The sequence below is a fragment of the Schistosoma haematobium genome, chromosome 2 (genome assembly GCF_000699445.3).
Source record: "Schistosoma haematobium chromosome 2, whole genome shotgun sequence".
Classification (NCBI taxonomy): Eukaryota; Metazoa; Platyhelminthes; class Trematoda; order Strigeidida; family Schistosomatidae; genus Schistosoma; species Schistosoma haematobium.
Genome location: NC_067197.1, coordinates 44064927 through 44082459, shown reverse-complemented (window position 1 = coordinate 44082459; position 17533 = coordinate 44064927). Strand labels below are relative to the sequence as shown.

At 39.5% G+C, this 17533-nt stretch overlaps 1 protein-coding gene across 1 annotated transcript; it reads left to right on the top strand.

The window, feature by feature from the left end:
• The first annotated feature begins 10016 nt into the window (after nt 1–10016).
• Nucleotides 10017–17300, top strand: MS3_00007049 (uncharacterized protein). Its single transcript, XM_051215305.1, has 5 exons — nt 10017–10126; nt 10188–10333; nt 11170–11496; nt 13691–13918; nt 16359–17300. Exons 3-5 carry the CDS (start codon nt 11182–11184, stop codon nt 16464–16466), a joined length of 651 nt encoding a protein of 216 aa, XP_051068514.1. The 5' UTR covers nt 10017–10126; nt 10188–10333; nt 11170–11181; the 3' UTR covers nt 16467–17300.
• The last annotated feature ends 233 nt before the right edge of the window (nt 17301–17533 follow it).

The window sequence follows — 17533 nt, the reverse complement described above, 5'->3', positions numbered from 1 at the left end:
CAAATCTAGGGTTAAAGTTTTCTGCCCAAATGTCGCGATTTTAGTTTTATTTGCAGCTTGAAGTGTAATTGATGATGTTTCTCGACTAATCTCAGTTTTATTTTGAGGGATGATGCTAAGAGCAGCGCCAGTATCCACCAAGAAATTCAAGCCAGAGTTTCTGTCTCTAACATAAAACAAGCGACTGTTTAGGCGCCCCTCCTCAGTCGTCGCGACCTGGGGAGGGGTTACTCGTTTCCCGCTGCCTTAGGATTATGCTTAGGCCAGGCGCATGGTTGCATGCACTTGGTTGAGTTGACACCAAACTTCCAGTGGTACCAACAAAACTGCCCAGATTGTCTGGACATTTGTGACCTGTTTTGTGACTTGGATCGTGGTCGTTGTGGTGACCTGCTCCTGTTTCTATGACCCATTTGCATTCTGGTGACAGCCTCAGTGAGACTCTTAACACTCGCAATGAGTCCTTCTATTACGGGGTCTTTTGCTGATTCTACTTTTTGTGTGTGATTTATTGTGCCTGATCCAGTTGGAGGACCTCTTTCCATTATTCTATCGGCTATACACGCTAAATGAGATAATGAGGTTTCAGGATCTTGTGCATCCAAACAGTGTTGGACGTAGCATGGGAGAGCTTGTATCCATCCTTGTTTTAGGATTGTTTCACCCACTGTGTTATCACCCACTAAGACTTGGAGGTGACGTAAAAACTGTGACGGCGACCGATCACCTAGTGTTTCACCTTGAAAAAGTCTTTGAATTCTTTGACTATCTGATAATGATAAACGGTTCATTATCTCTCGTCTTAAGATGGTGTATGGTTGTGGTGATGGTGGATCTAAAATCAAGTCACGGACTTCTTTGGCGACTGAAGGAGGAAGGATAGAACACAAATCTCTATAGCGAATCCCTTCAGATTTGATGTTGTGTCTCGTGAAATAATGCTCTAGTTGAGCAAACCACAACTCAGGATCACTACGATCAAATTCTGGAAGTCGGGATTTCGTAGTCATAACAGTGTCTATCTCCACTGGTGACAAATCATCCAGATTATGGGTTTCTATTGAGTCTGACATGAGGTATGTGACAAATATAGCAATAAAGTTAGCACGAAAAAATGGTTTCTATAACACGAATAACTTAAAGTAATTAAAAAAAAGGAAAAAACTATTTATATATCCAACTTAGTTTACGGATAATCAGGTCTACTTTTACGATTGAGTACAAAAAATATAATATTAATAACAAAAATGTGGTTAAATTTGTGTTCAAAAGGGCTCACCAATTTCGTGTCTATAGGTAACCCTCGTGATATTGATAGAAGAAACCAGACAAGTAGTGAATAGGTCTTTATTTCGATCTTAGCGCAGTCACAGTGGAGCGTGGGATTATCTGTTCAGACAAACAAAGGCCCCCAACATTCAATATAAGATAATAGGGAATATAACGCTTATACAAAACAAGGAAGTGAACGAATATTTGAACAATACTGTTTTGGCATATACTTGGTTGTTTGGGGTCAACTCTTAACCAACCAACCTAAGCTGTTACAAGATCTCGTTTAAGAATCGAGCGTTTTAAGATTTCGTAGGGATCGGAAACATCACTAGTAAACATACTAGGTGTTACGTACCTGTTGAATTCGCGCGGTAGTGCCTTGACTACTGCGAGGAATTGTGCACGTGTGTCGATCACGCCGTGCTCGGAGAAGTCGGCTTCTACGTAGCAAAACCAGGCTTCGATGTTGTCGGGCCAGAAAGGCATCAGTTGAAACGAAGGTGGGGACAAAGTCTTAAGCTTGAGTACTTTAGGTGTCTGTTCAGTCATGATGAAATATAAAGTACGATAATGAACGAGGGGAAAATATATATATCCAGGAAAAAATACGAAAAAAAAATCACAATGTTTAAAAAAAATTAAAAATAAGGCAATGATATATAAAAATCCCAAAAAGGAACAGACTCACAGTTGCAATAAGGTGTACCAGATCACGACGGTCTCACCAATGATGATGTCACAGGTATTCAGTGTTTGACAACGCTTCTACCAGTAACACCTTCTAATATATTTCGTTCCCACCAAGAGAAATCAAAAGACAGAGTCGAGGAGATCGGAAGAGTATATTTGGCGATGACCAATATATCGGAATTCTCTGATCTAATCTGGCTAGCGATTGCGGTTGATGTTGAGCACGGCGTTACCACACGTGATCTGGTGCGGATGCCTGACCGAGCGCCTTCAGCTAGATGAGTCCACTAAAACATATGGTCAGCATTCAATGTCGAAAACTTAGTGCTATTTATTTTGGGGATTTATTAACCGCTACACCATCATTCTGAATAATGCTCATATGTATTATCATAATGTTACATTAATTAGTACTCATAACTTACTAACCCAATCGATAATAAATACTGGTTATCTATATTAATTATTAGCTTTGATGGTTCGTTAGCAAGCTTTAATGACATTTACATGCTTCAGAGAAATAAACTTGTTTAAACATCAAGTTCTATCAAATGTGACCTGTAAATAATGTAAATATACATTGACCAGCAACGTATGTAGGGATTAAATGTTTATCTGGATCCAACTCTTCATACTCTTTCTTCACTGAACATTTTAATATATCGTGTAATATCTTTTCTTCCGACCACTGCCTGCCTAATTTCTAATTGCTGAGCTCCATGACCAAACAGAGGATACGAATGCTAGAAATTTACTGTGAGTTTGAACCAAAAATCATGTCAGATCTATAATTTTGAGGAATAGGTCTATTATTAGAGCAGTACTAATATCATAGTAGACCGCAACACAAAACTTGCTCGTGCTTCTGGTTGCTTGTGGAATACATTTCCCTCTTCTGAGCCTGAACTTCTCCCTCTAATTGGCGGGGCTGAGACGCATCGGAATCGTTAGCTTATTAGTCATTGTGTCACTGAGTCTTCATTCCGTTCGCAGATTAGGTAAACTAGTCATCTATTCAAACACATGAACATGCTTTGACTTCAGAATCCCATATAATCTGCTGATATACGCTCGCTGTTTCTGAAGGTTAATGAAGTTTACCTAGAAGCACCATTTGCATCATTGCGAATGAGGTTGAGAACAGCTGCATATGCGATGAATTTTACATCCGGGTAACCATTACGTATTTCTCTCCAGTGGAAATAGCACAATCGACAGTTAGAAATGATGGATTACAAAACGTCTTTAAAAGTGTTTTATTCACTAATTTATGTTCATATACACAGTCTACAATTCATCGATGGCCAAAAACAACCAGCAAGATTAAGCATGATTAACCAGTGGAAACCCGAAGCGGCTGAATCAAGCATATATACTGTAACGGGATTAAAATCATCATGTATGATGTTGTTAATAGATTTTGTTTTCCTTCTATTGCAGGGCAAGCAAGAATAAACGCTTTAGAAGAAGAAGAGCAAGCCCTACACGCACTGAACTTACAGGATGACTCATGAGACCGTTTTGTAAACTAGCTCTCTTTCTGTACAGAACCCGCGGATTTTGACTTTTAAAATAAACGTCTATTGGCCTCCATTCCTCGTTCTCTCTGTGGTGTAGAGTGTTCAGTTAACATTGTGTGTGTTGTGGCTTTAGGTCTTCCCGTCTTCCAGTGACTGCTGATTACACGTGTTACAACTGGTGTCGGAGGTGAGATGGAAAAACGCGATGAGAACCTAGACGAACCCCCTCTGATCCCAATCAGGGCTACTCCCAGTTCAACCCCACACCAGCCACCACTGCTCGAAACATCATCAGATTACTCCGTTTGGAAATTTAAAGTCACAGCGTACCTTCAGAGAGTTCCATTGACCGAGCATTTCAACTACCTTGTTTCCTATCTGAGCGATGAAGCAGTACGCAGGGCTATAGCGAACGGTTTTGCGGCCAGTAACACGCTCTCACAAAACTGGAGAATTCTAGACGACTGTTTTTCCCTGCCCGTAGACACCCAGCAGATGACAATTCAGTTTTTGTCTCGCCACCAGAAACCTCAGGAAAGCCCCATCGACTATCTTCACTCATTACAGCAGCTAGCAACCCAGGCATTCCCTAGCCTGGACATCTTGGGGCGAGAAGAAATTACACGCTCCCGTTTTATTGAAGGACTGCTGCCAGGTGCACTGCGAGAACATCTACTTCGAGTACCACCGGCTGACACAGCCGACTCGAAACGAACGGCACTTCGGTTGTTGACTGCTGAAAGACTGTCAGTTCCATTGGCGACCTATCGACCAACCGTGATGACTATCGGTGAAGCCACCGAACCTAATCTACAAGATAGCTTTTAAAGCGCCGCGGCTATTAGAGAGTTCCCTGACCGGAATAGTAGACGAGGGCGGCCGACTTCCACATGGAACGGACGGTCGTCAAGGGACAACTATCGAGGCCAGCAAACAGAATGCTTCTATTGCAGACGTTTCGGCAAAAATGCCAAGAAATGCGGGCATAACCGCGTGAAAAACAGAGGTAAGCAGTGTCGTTTGCATATATCGTCTTGCTATGTTAAACATTTGTGCCCTGTTACTATTAAGGGTAGAGTGCAAAGTACTGAGATTAATATACTATTAGATACAGGAGCTTCAGTACCCTTGATCAAGGAAGACCTCTTGCAGAAACTTAACCACAGCACTCAGCGTAAACAATGCTCTTCTACCTTAATTACCGCGAGCGGAGAACCCTTGAAAGCGTGTTCTAAGATAGGGTTAGAGCTGACGATTGACAAGAAGACTTTTCAACATGAATTCTGGGTTTGCCCCACACTGACTTGGGACATGATTCTCGGGGTCGACTTCATGTTAAAATACCAGGTCTCTATACATATGAATAAGTCAGAAGCGAGTATTGGTGGAGTTGTCGTGCAAATACAACACCATGAAATACCAACTAAGTCCGTAGCCCAGGTGGGAACTGCAGAGATTGTACGTCAGGTACAAGATAACCAATTAATAAGTGAAAAGGACCGTCGAGCTACCATTGACGTACTCCAACGATTTAGCACTGTTTTCTCGGAGAATATCTCTGGAAATCGGACAACCATTGTGCAACATTCCATTGTCACAGGTGACCACATGCCATTACGCCAACCACCTCGCAGGGTCCCGGTGCATTATCAGCCCCATTTAGAATCAATGATAAAAGATATGTTAGAAAAAAAATTATTGTACCATCTTCGTCACCCTGGGCATAGCCAATTGTCTTAGTAAAAGAGAAGGATTCCTCCCTACGACTGTGTGTAGATTACCGACGCCTTAATGCTATAACTAAGCGTGATTCCTTTCCACTTCCACGGATAGACGCTACCTTAGATGCCATGAAAGGTGCTTGCTGGTTCTCAACGCTAGACTTAGCATCAGGGTATTGGCAAGTGGAAGTCCGACCCCAAGATAGAAAAAAACTGCATTTGTAGTGCCTAATGGCTTATATGAATTTCAAGTAATGCCTTTCGGGCTAACTAATGCCCCAGCTACCTTCCAACGATTGATGCAGACAGTTCTGCAAGGTCTCGTACCGCACCAGTGCTTAATCTACCTTGACGATATTATTGTATATGGCAGCACGCCAGAACAACATAATGCCAATTTGAAGGCAGTCCTACAACGTATTAGGCAGCATAACCTAAAAGTGAAACCATCTAAATGTCGACTATTGCAAAAAGAAGTGCTTTTCTTAGGGCACCACATTACAGAAGATGGAGTGGCAACAGATAAAGAAAAGAAACGTGTGATTGTTAATTGGCCGCAACCAAAATCACCTGAAGACGTTCGTAGCTTCCTTGGACTAGCTTCTTACTATAGACGCTTCGTACGTGATTTCACATCATTAGCAGCACCTTTACACCGATTAACCCACAAAGGACGAAAATTTTTATGGACCAGCGAGTGTCAACAGGCGTTCGATGCTTTGAAGGCTCGGTTAACTTCTCCACCGATATTAGCCTTCCCAGATACTTCAGCAGACGGAGGCGAATTTATACTTGATACGGATGCTAGTTCCTCGGCTATTGGAGCAGTTTTATCACAAGTAGCTCGAGATGGACACGAAAGGGTCATTGCGTATGCTAGTCGACGACTAGATAAGAGTGAAGCACGATATTCTACAACACTTCGGGAGATGTTAGCACTAGTAAAATTCTTACAACATTTTCGCCTTTATCTGCTGGGCAAACCCTCTCGTGTGCGCACGGATCACCGTGCACTGCAGTGGCTCCGCTCTTTCCGCGAACCAGAAGGGCAAGTGGCACGCTGGCAGGAGAGACTGCAAGAGTTCGATTTCACATGCGAGTATCGACCGGGAAATCGACATGCAAACGCGGATGCCCTCTCCCGAATACCCCAGACCACAGATATTATTAACGCAATTCTTAGTACAGCTCCAGAGACAGACTGGCCCTCCCTACAAGCAGCAGATCCAGACTTACAGATTGTTTATCAAAGACAGCTACATGGAAATAGTAAGCCATCCATGAGGGAGCTTAAAGATCAATCCGTAACAACTCGTCGTATCTGCACCAAATGGGGTAACTTCAAGCTATATGGTGATACATTATTCCTAATGAATGAATCAAAACAACCCCTACTGATAGTACAGCGAGTGAAAGTTGAGAGTATTGTGGAACAGGTACACCGCGAACTTGGTCATGCGGGAGAACGGAGAACTGAACACGCTGTCCGTCAACGCTTTTGGTGGCCTTCCATACACGAAGATGTAGCTCAGTTTTGCAAGAATTGTAACACGTGCTGCCGTTTTAAATCGCCTCAGCAGACACCCCGTGCACCAATGACGCCGATGGTGACGACAGGACCACACCAGCGAGTTGGTATAGACATCATGGGACCACTAACTACGACAAAAAACGGGAACCGCTACATACTGGTTATGGTGGATTATTTCACTAAATGGTGCGAAGCTGTACCCCTTCCACAGCAAGACGCCCTTACTGTTGCCTGAGCTTTCATCGATCACTGGGTCTCCCGTTATGGTGCCCCTGTCTCACTCCACTCCGACCAAGGTCCATCCTTTGAAAGCCACCTCATTACTGAGATATGCTGGCTATTAGGAATCAAGAAGACACACACCACTGCCTATCACCCAGAAGGTAACGGCCTCGTAGAAAGAACAAACAGAACTATTAAAGCCATCTTGCAGTCGTTTGTCAGCAGATCGTCACCCGAGTTATGGGATGAGGTGCTCCCCCAATGCCTTTTAGCATATCGTACGTCGGTACATGGGTACATGGAATCGAAATGTAAAGATAATAAATCTTTACAAATGACTAAAACGGTTCGCTGGGCACATCCAATTAGTCTGTCAAGGATGTTGACAGTTTCGGCTGCAGGATAAAATCTAACCACGCAGCTAATCACACCCTGCATCTACTTAAAGAAAATTTTTTTTCCTCATTCCGTCTCACAGACAACTCCCCAGACCTTTTACCTTTGATATATACGTGTTATGTTAAATATTTTTTTAAAATACTGGACACATAAGCTAGGTATTCCGCAAAGATGGCTGAGGATTTTAATCAAACTCATACAATTAACACTGGCAAGTACAACGAATTCAAAAAGCAACCCAGAATACCAATCCGTTCTGGAGACCAAGCACTTACATGGAACCGAACAACTATCAATTACATTTATGTATTTCCATTTTGTATCTTATTATTTTATGCAGGCAGTGGAGCAGTTCTTCAGGTTTGCTTGATTTTCACCATTACCTTTGAAGTAGATTCTTCTTTACTTTTTACTTGAGGGCGACTCAAGAGGCAGGTGAGTAAACACCTGATAGCCGGTCTGAGCACGGAAAAATCGTACCTCACCAACATGGTGTTGGGTAGCCCGCTCGCGGCACTTCCTCAGATATTCTTATTCCACATTCTCACACTTTCTCTTGAAAGCACACAGTAAACCGTCAGCGATAGTTGTAGAAGAAATCACATGCTACAAAATGAGATGACTAGCTAGTAAAGAAGAGACATCCATGGACTATCGTTGACAGCGTCAGTCGTCACTGATTGTAAGTCAAACAGTGAGCGAGTTGATAATTTTCCCTTGGGATGAGAAATAGAACTAAGGTGTTTTCGATAGAAAGGTTAATCGAACCGACGTTCCTACGGAAGTCGATTCTAGGGGGAAGCTAATGTAACAGCTTAGGTTGGTTGGTTAAGAGTTGACCCCAAACAACCAAGTATATGCCAAAACAGTATTGTTCGAGTATTCATTCACTTCCTTGTTTTGTATAAGCGTTATATTCCCTATTATCTTATATTGAATGTTGGGAGCCTTTGTTTGTCTGAACAGATAATCCCACGCTCCACTGTGACTGCGCTAAGATCGAAATAAAGACCTATTCACTACTTGTCTGGTTTCTTCTATCAATAGCACGAGGGTTACCTATAGACGCGAAAAGTCCACGGGATTCTCGCCTGCTGTTTTGCTGTTCGGGCACGAACTACGCCTACCAGTAGAGATACAGTCACCCCTGCTGCCCTACGAAGAACAAGAGCATGTTCCGTACATACGTACTCTTCGCAACCGACTAGCTGATGCCTACCGTCTGGTCAACATTAACTTAGGCAAGGCTAGTGGACACCAAAAAGATATATATGATCGTCAAGCACAAGGACCTAGGTATACGGTTGGAGATCACGTCTGGTTACGCCGCCCAATGACGTCGCTAGGGGGTTGCAGTAAATTCCATCAACCCTGGCAAGGCCCCTTTGAAATTGTCCTCATCCGATCGCCCACCACGTTTGTATTGCGTAACATACAACGACCTAAAGACGATGTGATAACGGTGCACTACAACCAGATAAAACCCGATCGGACGACATTTCCCTTCGATGCTCAACTCGCTGATCCACCGCCGGCCACTAGATTTTACGAAGTACCATCTGAAGGAGGGACAGCATACCCATGCCCAAGATCAGGCACTGAGGACAGTGCCTCATTAGGAGAGAGGGCGATGTAACGGGATTAAAATCATCATGTATGATGTTGTTAATAGATTTTGTTTTCCTTCTATTGCAGGGCAAGCAAGAATAAACGCTTTAGAAGAAGAAGAGCAAGCCCTACACGCACTGAACTTACAGGATGACTCATAAGACCGTTTTGTAAACTAGCTCTCTTTCTGTACAGAACCCGCGGATTTTGACTTTTAAAATAAACGTCTATTGGCCTCCATTCCTCGTTCTCTCTGTGGTGTAGAGTGTTCAGTTAACATTGTGTGTGTTGTGGCTTTAGGTCTTCCCGTCTTCCAGTGACTGCTGATTACACGTGTTACAATACTAATGAGCCATCTGTAGGAGAACTCAATCCTACAGTCAAACATATATGCCTGATTCTTACCTCAATGTAAAAATCTGAGAAATTTCGAGTCCAAACTAACTTCGAAGGAACCATGGACTTATTGCGAGTATATGGAGTTTGACACAGGCTTACAGGACTGGAAAGGAACGAATCAAATGAAAGTCGAAACGATATTTGAAGAATTATTTCACACAATTTGTTCGGCTTCCAAATATATATCATGAACTGGATCCACTTTATATATTTAAATGGATGACCTCGGCGTTTCATAAGGGTCAGAGCAGAATAATGAAGGTCAGATTTATGAGATTACAAAGTTTCTTTTAGATCAATATCAAAACAGTCTCCATACGACATTAATAGCTGTTTGTATGAATGAGTCTTAAAAATCTATTCATATGCATTAAAGTCACGTTCGAGAGTTAGTACAAATCACTGAAGGAATTCGATATCAGTTACAATGCGTTTACATGCTCGAAAAATTAAATGAAATATTTAATAAGGTGTACTGGGAATATTTGGTTAAAAACCTGAGTAACTTTGTTTTTGCATATCTTCATGAAACTTTGGAAACCTAAATGTTGAACTGCTCTGTAGAGAGCTTGTATTTTTATCTTCAAATTTCTATTGAGCATATTTCTGAATATTTCACACTTGTACATGTCTGGGATTTTGTTTGTATGTCTCAGTATCAATTTAGCAGTTCCTTGTCACTGTTTCAATAGTTTTCAAGATTGCCATAATCTGAGGCTTTTGTTATCACTGATTGTTGCTTATTGTTTTCTTAAATAACAGTGAGTGCATCACGTGCGCTAACTGGGTCATCGACTCACCTTTTCTTGTCTTCTTTTCCAGTCCTCGAAGACTGATGTCAATAATTATTATGAAATAAAGGTTAATTTCCGAGTTATTCAGAGGAAAGGTGAACTGTACGTCATGAGTGTAGGCGATGCTTGAAGTTCCTATGAAGTCAGACTGAAAATAGACATTTCTGTGAAAATGTAAGCTCAAAAGATACCAATTGGCGATAACTAAGTTGTTTAAACAACTTAGTTTGCAATGTCACATACATTTTTCGAGAGTTCGCCTTTATTTTTCCATTCTTATTTTATTCGGTCCTCGCGAGTTTACATCATGGATGTATCAGGAAACACTTCTAATAAGCTTACGCATATGGTGATTCATTACTACATTTTTGGTAATAGTTGGGTTAGAGACACCTTTGACTGATGACACTTCTAAATGTTTATTTTTGGAACAAGAATAATGATAGAAACGTCTTAATAAAACTTATGTAAACCATTTTGTTTCTAACGCCCACGTCCTAGTGATAAGTATTGATTCCCGAGTCAAGTAGTGGTGGTAAGGGGGCAGCAATATCATTTTTCTAAAGAGTGGAAATATTTTACGGACATAATAAAAGGGGTTGTACGTTCAGGATGCAAAATGCACGATTGCTCGAGTTAGTACTTTCTGTTTGAATATAATGAAAGAAGGGAGCTGATCTCACCACTTTCAACAAGTTCTTAAGTCACCCATACATTCCACAAAAGTAACCCAACTATTCTACCCCTTTGGTAACCCACAATGATATCTTGGAAAGATTTCTTCCTAACGAGCGAACACCCAGTTACGATTCCATTTTTTTATCATCACGTATCAAATCCTCACTAACTACATATCCGCTTTAGTCACGGTCTTTTCAGTGGACCGTTTTAAATGAACATTAAGTAACGGTGTCAAACTCTATCAGACTTTGCAGGTGAAACTATAATTTATGGAGGAACCAGTTAATTCCTTGTAGTCACATATTTAGTAACTTTGTTTCCCTTTTTAGTAGTACACAATAATGGTTAATCGAGTACATATAAAGAATTGTCCTGATAAGGAAAATTGCTGCCATTCCCTGAAGGTCATGGACTGTGTTATCAACATTGAAAAATCATTAAATCGTGAACTGATTTTAAACGGTCCCAATTTCTTAGCTGGGTTATTTCGTATTACTCCTCGTATACAGCCAGGGATTTTACAAGCTGAGGAACGACCGAAACCATCATTTACTCAGCCAAAACATAGTAGATCTCATGTGAACTTGTGTTCTCGAATTTTATCAGAATCTAATTACTTACATTCTCAGGAATCTTTACAACTTTCTTCAATTGAGGTGAGTTATGTCGTTCAATTTTGTAGTTTGCTGTGTAGAACTTAGTGATGTATTTGGTACTTGCACAGCCAAACAAAAGTAAAGGGTAGCTGAGATTCAGTTGTATTATGTTCCTAGGAAATCTGATATTAATGGTTGGGTTTGTTGATTAATATTTTTGAGAATATCGATTGATTCGTTCTTTATGTAAATTATCGCAGACTATTTATCGCAAAACAATCTTGATTTCATTTAAATCCTTTTTATTTCTGATGTTTATATGCTTTTAAAAACTACAAAAACTTAAATGCAATTTTATTTAGGTTCTTATGAAGCAGATACTGTCCTAAAAGTTTATGCGTTACAGTCAGGTTGTAATTTATTGAGTAGTGAGTGATCTATAGACTGATTTCTTTCAGTCGCCTATGGTTTTCGATCATGTTTATTTGTGCTCACATTCTGTGTATACGCATCGCATTTTATCACACGAAAAATCCATTCATCTGGGTAGTGGCCTTGATTTATAATCAGTCGGGAGTTCAAGTCAACTATACGGTCTCGTGAGTAGCCGTCATTTGGCTACATCTATGTCATTGGGTCCACCTGTTGCTCAGCATTCTAATCATTGGTTTTAACATTTGGAAAGCCACTAATCAAAATCATCCATAGCAGAAGCCTAGTCTAGTTTTCTACATGTCACTTGGAAATCTACAAGCCAAGAAGTGATACCTGTCTATGAAGACGTTGGAAACTGGGCTAAGCCATGTAAAAAGGTACAGACTACTTGTCTAGAGTTCGCGGGAGTTTTCAGACCAGTGGCTAAGGACTTTGGATGATATGGCTAAAAATCTTTCACAATGATGCAGATGTATTCACTCTTCGTCTTATACTAAAGCCTATCTCGAAATCTTTTTTTCTACATTGATACTGTTACTAATTCTACTGCTCTGGCATTTGTCTTGATAATTTTATCCATGTACCAATGTGGTGTGGCAACTTGAACTGATACAAATGTGTCAGGTTCTGCGTTGCATATAATCGATAAACTGAATGACTCTAGAAATAAAAGATCGGTCAGTAATTAATACTGATTATATAAAAATGAACGAAATCATACGGATAAGTTATCTTTTATTAAACACAATGTTGGAGTGAAAAAATGAACTTCACAAACTTCCTAACACATTTTAAACTTACTTAATTTGAGATGATGGTGGCTAGCGGTCATAAACATCAATGGGACGATTCAAGCAACTAATACAAAAATGGACTTGTCTAATTTGGTTGAAACATTACTATTAACTGTTGAAACTGTTTATAAATAAACCCTGTGTCCAATATCGGCTAAATTTCTAGCTATAAAGTATCTTACGACCTTCCCATGCGTTACCTAACTATAAACGATGATTTTGAGAACTGTGATGATAGCACTAACACAGGATTGTTAGCACCGTTTTGGTTTGATTTTTTGGTCCGAATCGCGCCAACTTCTACTTAAGCATCATAATCAACATACTGGTACGGTTTAACTAATTTCATACAAATAAATAGCACATGTAGCGAAAATCAGGGCCAAGAGGTTACATCTAGTTATGTCCTCTTTCTGTTTAATCATTAATTTCGGTTTGGCAATCAAAATACTATGAAACAAGTGTTGTTGTTAATCTCTGAACAACAGAATCTATCGGTTTCATTTTATGCACGTGGTATAAGGCCAGACAGTCATCAAAATATATGACATTTAATCACTTGTCTACCTTTCTAAAATCTGCCCCACTTGTGGTTTTGTGGTGAACGCTACTCACAAGTAGTATGAAGTAGAATCTGACCTCGGAGCTGCCAGTCAGACGGAGGAAAGGATTTCTGTACATCCAAAGTACGGCGTAGACAGAACACTTAAAGATCAGAAGCGGAGACAATTTGCATTGTAGAACACATCGCAAGATCCAAATGGATGACTTTAGGCTATATTTATGAATTATGTAAGTACATTGCAATCTCTCACACTAAACATTGATTACTTCTGCCAATTGCCCTGTTCTACAGTATTGCACAACACAATGCAGCTCATAGCAGAATACTCACACTTACTTGCTAAATGAGTTATATTAACACCTTTTCCGTTAACACTTATCGCATCAGGGAGAGTCACGATTTGTATTATAAAATTACCAAATATAGCATTTTCCTCATGATGCACTTTTTAAAAATTTAGGTGTTAAATGTGCGTAGTGAAAATAATAAAAAAATTATTAATCCACCAATCAATGATGGAACTTTACCAAGTGCTGAGACAATCAAATCGGAATTTCATCAACATGCATGTAAATCAACGCCTAATCCTCCAGAAGATGAGAATAATGGTGTTACTACCAATCTTCAAATTATAATATCAGAGTCTATAAATGAAGAAGTTAATAATGAATTAGCATCAGTTGCCAAGGTATGCATGTGATAATTATACTTTTTGAAATATTTCTTGACAATTTATGATTTGTATGATATTATGTCTACCAGAGCCAAAGATAGTCGTCTAGTAGAATGGTTTACACTACTCTGCCATATACTGTGATTTTCTTTCTAAATGCAATACTTTTGAAGTGACGATGAAACTTAAGTAATATGTATTTCTTGAGAAACACGTGATTATGAATCCATCAGTCATAAGTAACAAAGAAATTGATGCATATGTGTATCGGTTCAAGTAGTACATAATGTCAATACAGCGAGATAAAATCATTAAGACGGTTTATCAGAATAGTAAAAGGAGTAACATTACCTTTGGTAATAGAAAATATGGGAACGTAAACAATATAATGCAAAGAGAAGAATGAATAACTTCACGGGATTAAATGTTTAAAATAATTTAGAAACTCAAGACCTAAGAGAAAACAACGAATGCGTCTATACTGTTGCGATCTATTCTGTCATTTTACCCAATCAGTGTTTACAATAATCGCGCTAAACCCAGCCAAGGAATCTGCGTCTATATTAATATGGACTAGTCCAATAGTTAATGAATTCATAGACCGTCTTATGTCATGTTTTGGTTTAGCCGTCATTAGTTTCCCAACCTATTCCTTATCTGGTCAATATCCCACGTCGAAGTTGTTGAACTTACGTGCTGCATGTTCCGACCACTACAGTTGATAAATATCCACTACTTCATCAAGTAACTTGATATCCTGATCCAATTCTATGTATTTAATCTGAGGATTGCTAGTAATACTTTGACGGTATCTATAATCAAATACTAGTATTATACAAGCATCCTTTATAAAATATGTAATATAGGGTATGTATCAACCTACTTTATTGTGTTCTTTTTGCTTGAATAATAAGATGCAAGGAGTCTGAAAATTGTTGGAACGTATATAATATAACTTGACTAGTTTACTAACTGATGTATAATGATAAAATAATCCAGATCAAGGATATCGGAATAATAAAATTTCCACGTTATTAATAACCCCAGATAACCTGATGCGTCGATCAGACTAATTTCTATTTAAAATTCCCCTCAGTATACATTTTGTTTGCGATCGTAAGGACTCTCATGCAAAAAGTGTAATTATTGTGCAGAGCATTCAGTATCCAGTAAATTCACGTCGTCAGTGGGCATTATTAAGGGTGACTTCGAAACCCACATCCGATTTCTGAAGCCAAAGAACCCCAAGTGCTGACTGGTAAATCTGATTTTAAAGAAAATTCTCTATAATCATTTCAAAAATTAAGAATACACGAGACATGTATATATCTTCAGCTTTTCAATTCCCAAACTGAATACATGCCCCTTGATTAGCAAACCCAGTCTTGTGATATGAATTGGTGCAAGTCAACAATCATACACAACTTTTGTGAACATCTGTTAAGGCCTCATCATTGTTTGACTGTTAAGTATATACCACTTGGTACAGACGAAAGCTCAATTTCGAACTACTAACTTTTATTATTGAATGTTTTCAAAGCACTAAGGTCATTGCTATAGTTCTGTAAACAAAAAAACTCATCCAGTTTAACAGGAAGATGAATAAATCTGTATATCAGTAGCTAACTGGTCTAAACTTTCGATTTCTGATCAACTTCACATGCATTCGGAAGACACATGGTAATGCATGTTTATATATTCATTCACCATCTACTGAGTATGAGACACATTATAGGTGTGATGGGTAATGGTAGCATTCCCCGCTCCCGCCGCACTAACCCAGGTTCAAATCCTGGCAGTGATATCGTATTTGTTAGCCACCAAACGCTCTGGTACGACGGAGGGTAGGGTAGTCCACTCTCTCTCGAAATGCTCTCACGTGGCCACGAGCATACAACGAGTACACAAGTCCTACTCACTGCCTTTTCGCGGTATTACTGCTGTTAACGAAATTGAGAAAACAGGAAGCGAATGTCCGGTGCTTTAACCGGCCTGGTGAAGACGAACAGTCCACCTAAAGGAGTTGGAAAACCCTGATTCCAAACTAATGGCGCACATGGGCTCCAGTCACTTGAAGGAACAAATAGCGTACGAACCAATCGTTGGTTACCGTCTATCATAGGACTGCATCTCCTGACGTTGCTCCACTTTCTTGTGGATCAAACCTTTAGGTCGAAGGCTCCGAGTGTGGCTCCCTAAGAAAACCACCTGCTTCGATCTGGGCACCTAGGCAGTATCCCAGCCCTCATACAAATCGAATGATTTGTGTGTCGCATATCTGTTTGGTGCCTCCTTGTACTAATGTTTAAGTGTTTAAATAAATAAATAATAATAACACAGTGAAGTAGGTAAAGCGGGATTTTGCAGTGAGAACCATAAATGTCTATTCCGTTAATTCTATATTATTTGTATCCATTGTATTTCCATATTCTTTTATGTGTTCATCACTCTATAGAAACACAGACAAGAATTATTCATTGCATATGAGAAAGCAATGCAACCGATAATTTCAATTGATCTGTTACCAGAATATGAAATCAAACTTTTATCACTATTCCAATAAAACTATTTTACTACATGTTTTTATATATTTTTCTTAGTAATTCGTATAGAACATACTAATTGTAATCATAAAGTGTTTGTTATTAAGTTCTATTCATAGTTGATTTGAAAAAATAGCCTTTTTTAAGAAATAGATAAAGCTTCATACTTTGAGCCACGGTAACAAGCGTTGATGAATTCAAGATAGCTAATGGGCATTTCGCCTTAGCAACATTATAATATAATGTCTTCAGACATTAATTTTCACTGTATAGAAAACTTGGTGTTTACGGATAATTGTTAGCGTTATGTTCGAGGATTGTTTACTTCGATAAGCAATGTTAGCTGGTGTAGAAGTAAGCTTTAAAGAAAACTAGACCAGGCTAAATCAAAACATAATATCGGCCTATATGGTCGCTGGTATAAGCCAAGTTGGTAAATGCAGATTGTTTGATCGAGGTTTGCGCAGTTATCGTGTCTTTTGGTTAACAACGTTGAGTGATTTAGCTTAGAATCAATCACGGTAGTGCAGGTGCATTTATTCTGCTTGTTTCTAGGTTTTAACTGTCAGTATTTTGCAATACACAGCTTTCAGTCCTGTCTAATCGAATCATACTTCCAAACCATAGTCTTTCTCACTATCATGCGGAATACCAACTCTGGTCAACACATGTTTGTGCCAGGCGCTACATTGATTATTATTAAATGACCGACTGAACTGATTCTGCCAGGAGTCCCATGAACTTAGCTCCCTTTTTTAGTATATCGAGAAGTGTTGTCCTCTTAGATAATGTTCAGCGCTACAGTCGGACACACTATCACTAGATTGTTAAATCAACAATCCTAATGACCTCTGTTGACTGAATCTGACAGCATATCGTGTCACATTACCGGGTGACTTAGTTTATATTGGTAGAATTTACTTACTTGGTTTGGTCAATTGTCTTAGTGTAGCCGAAAAATAACGTTATGAAATAGTAGTGGGAACGCATTTGGCTTGTTTTTTTATGAGACGGAATGGTGATTTAATGTGGACTTCAATCGATACACTAATCATACAACCACATGTTCTGACTTATACACCCCTCG

Excerpts from the sequence above, each read along its gene's own strand:
- MS3_00007049 (XM_051215305.1), top strand. The coding sequence starts at position 11,182 with ATGGTTAATCGAGTACATATAAAGAATTGTCCTGATAAGGAAAATTGC. Across the intron at positions 11,497-13,690 it reads TACAACTTTCTTCAATTGAG|GTGTTAAATGTGCGTAGTGA; the intron begins GTGAGTTATGTC and ends TTAAAAATTTAG. Across the intron at positions 13,919-16,358 it reads AATTAGCATCAGTTGCCAAG|AAACACAGACAAGAATTATT; the intron begins GTATGCATGTGA and ends ATCACTCTATAG.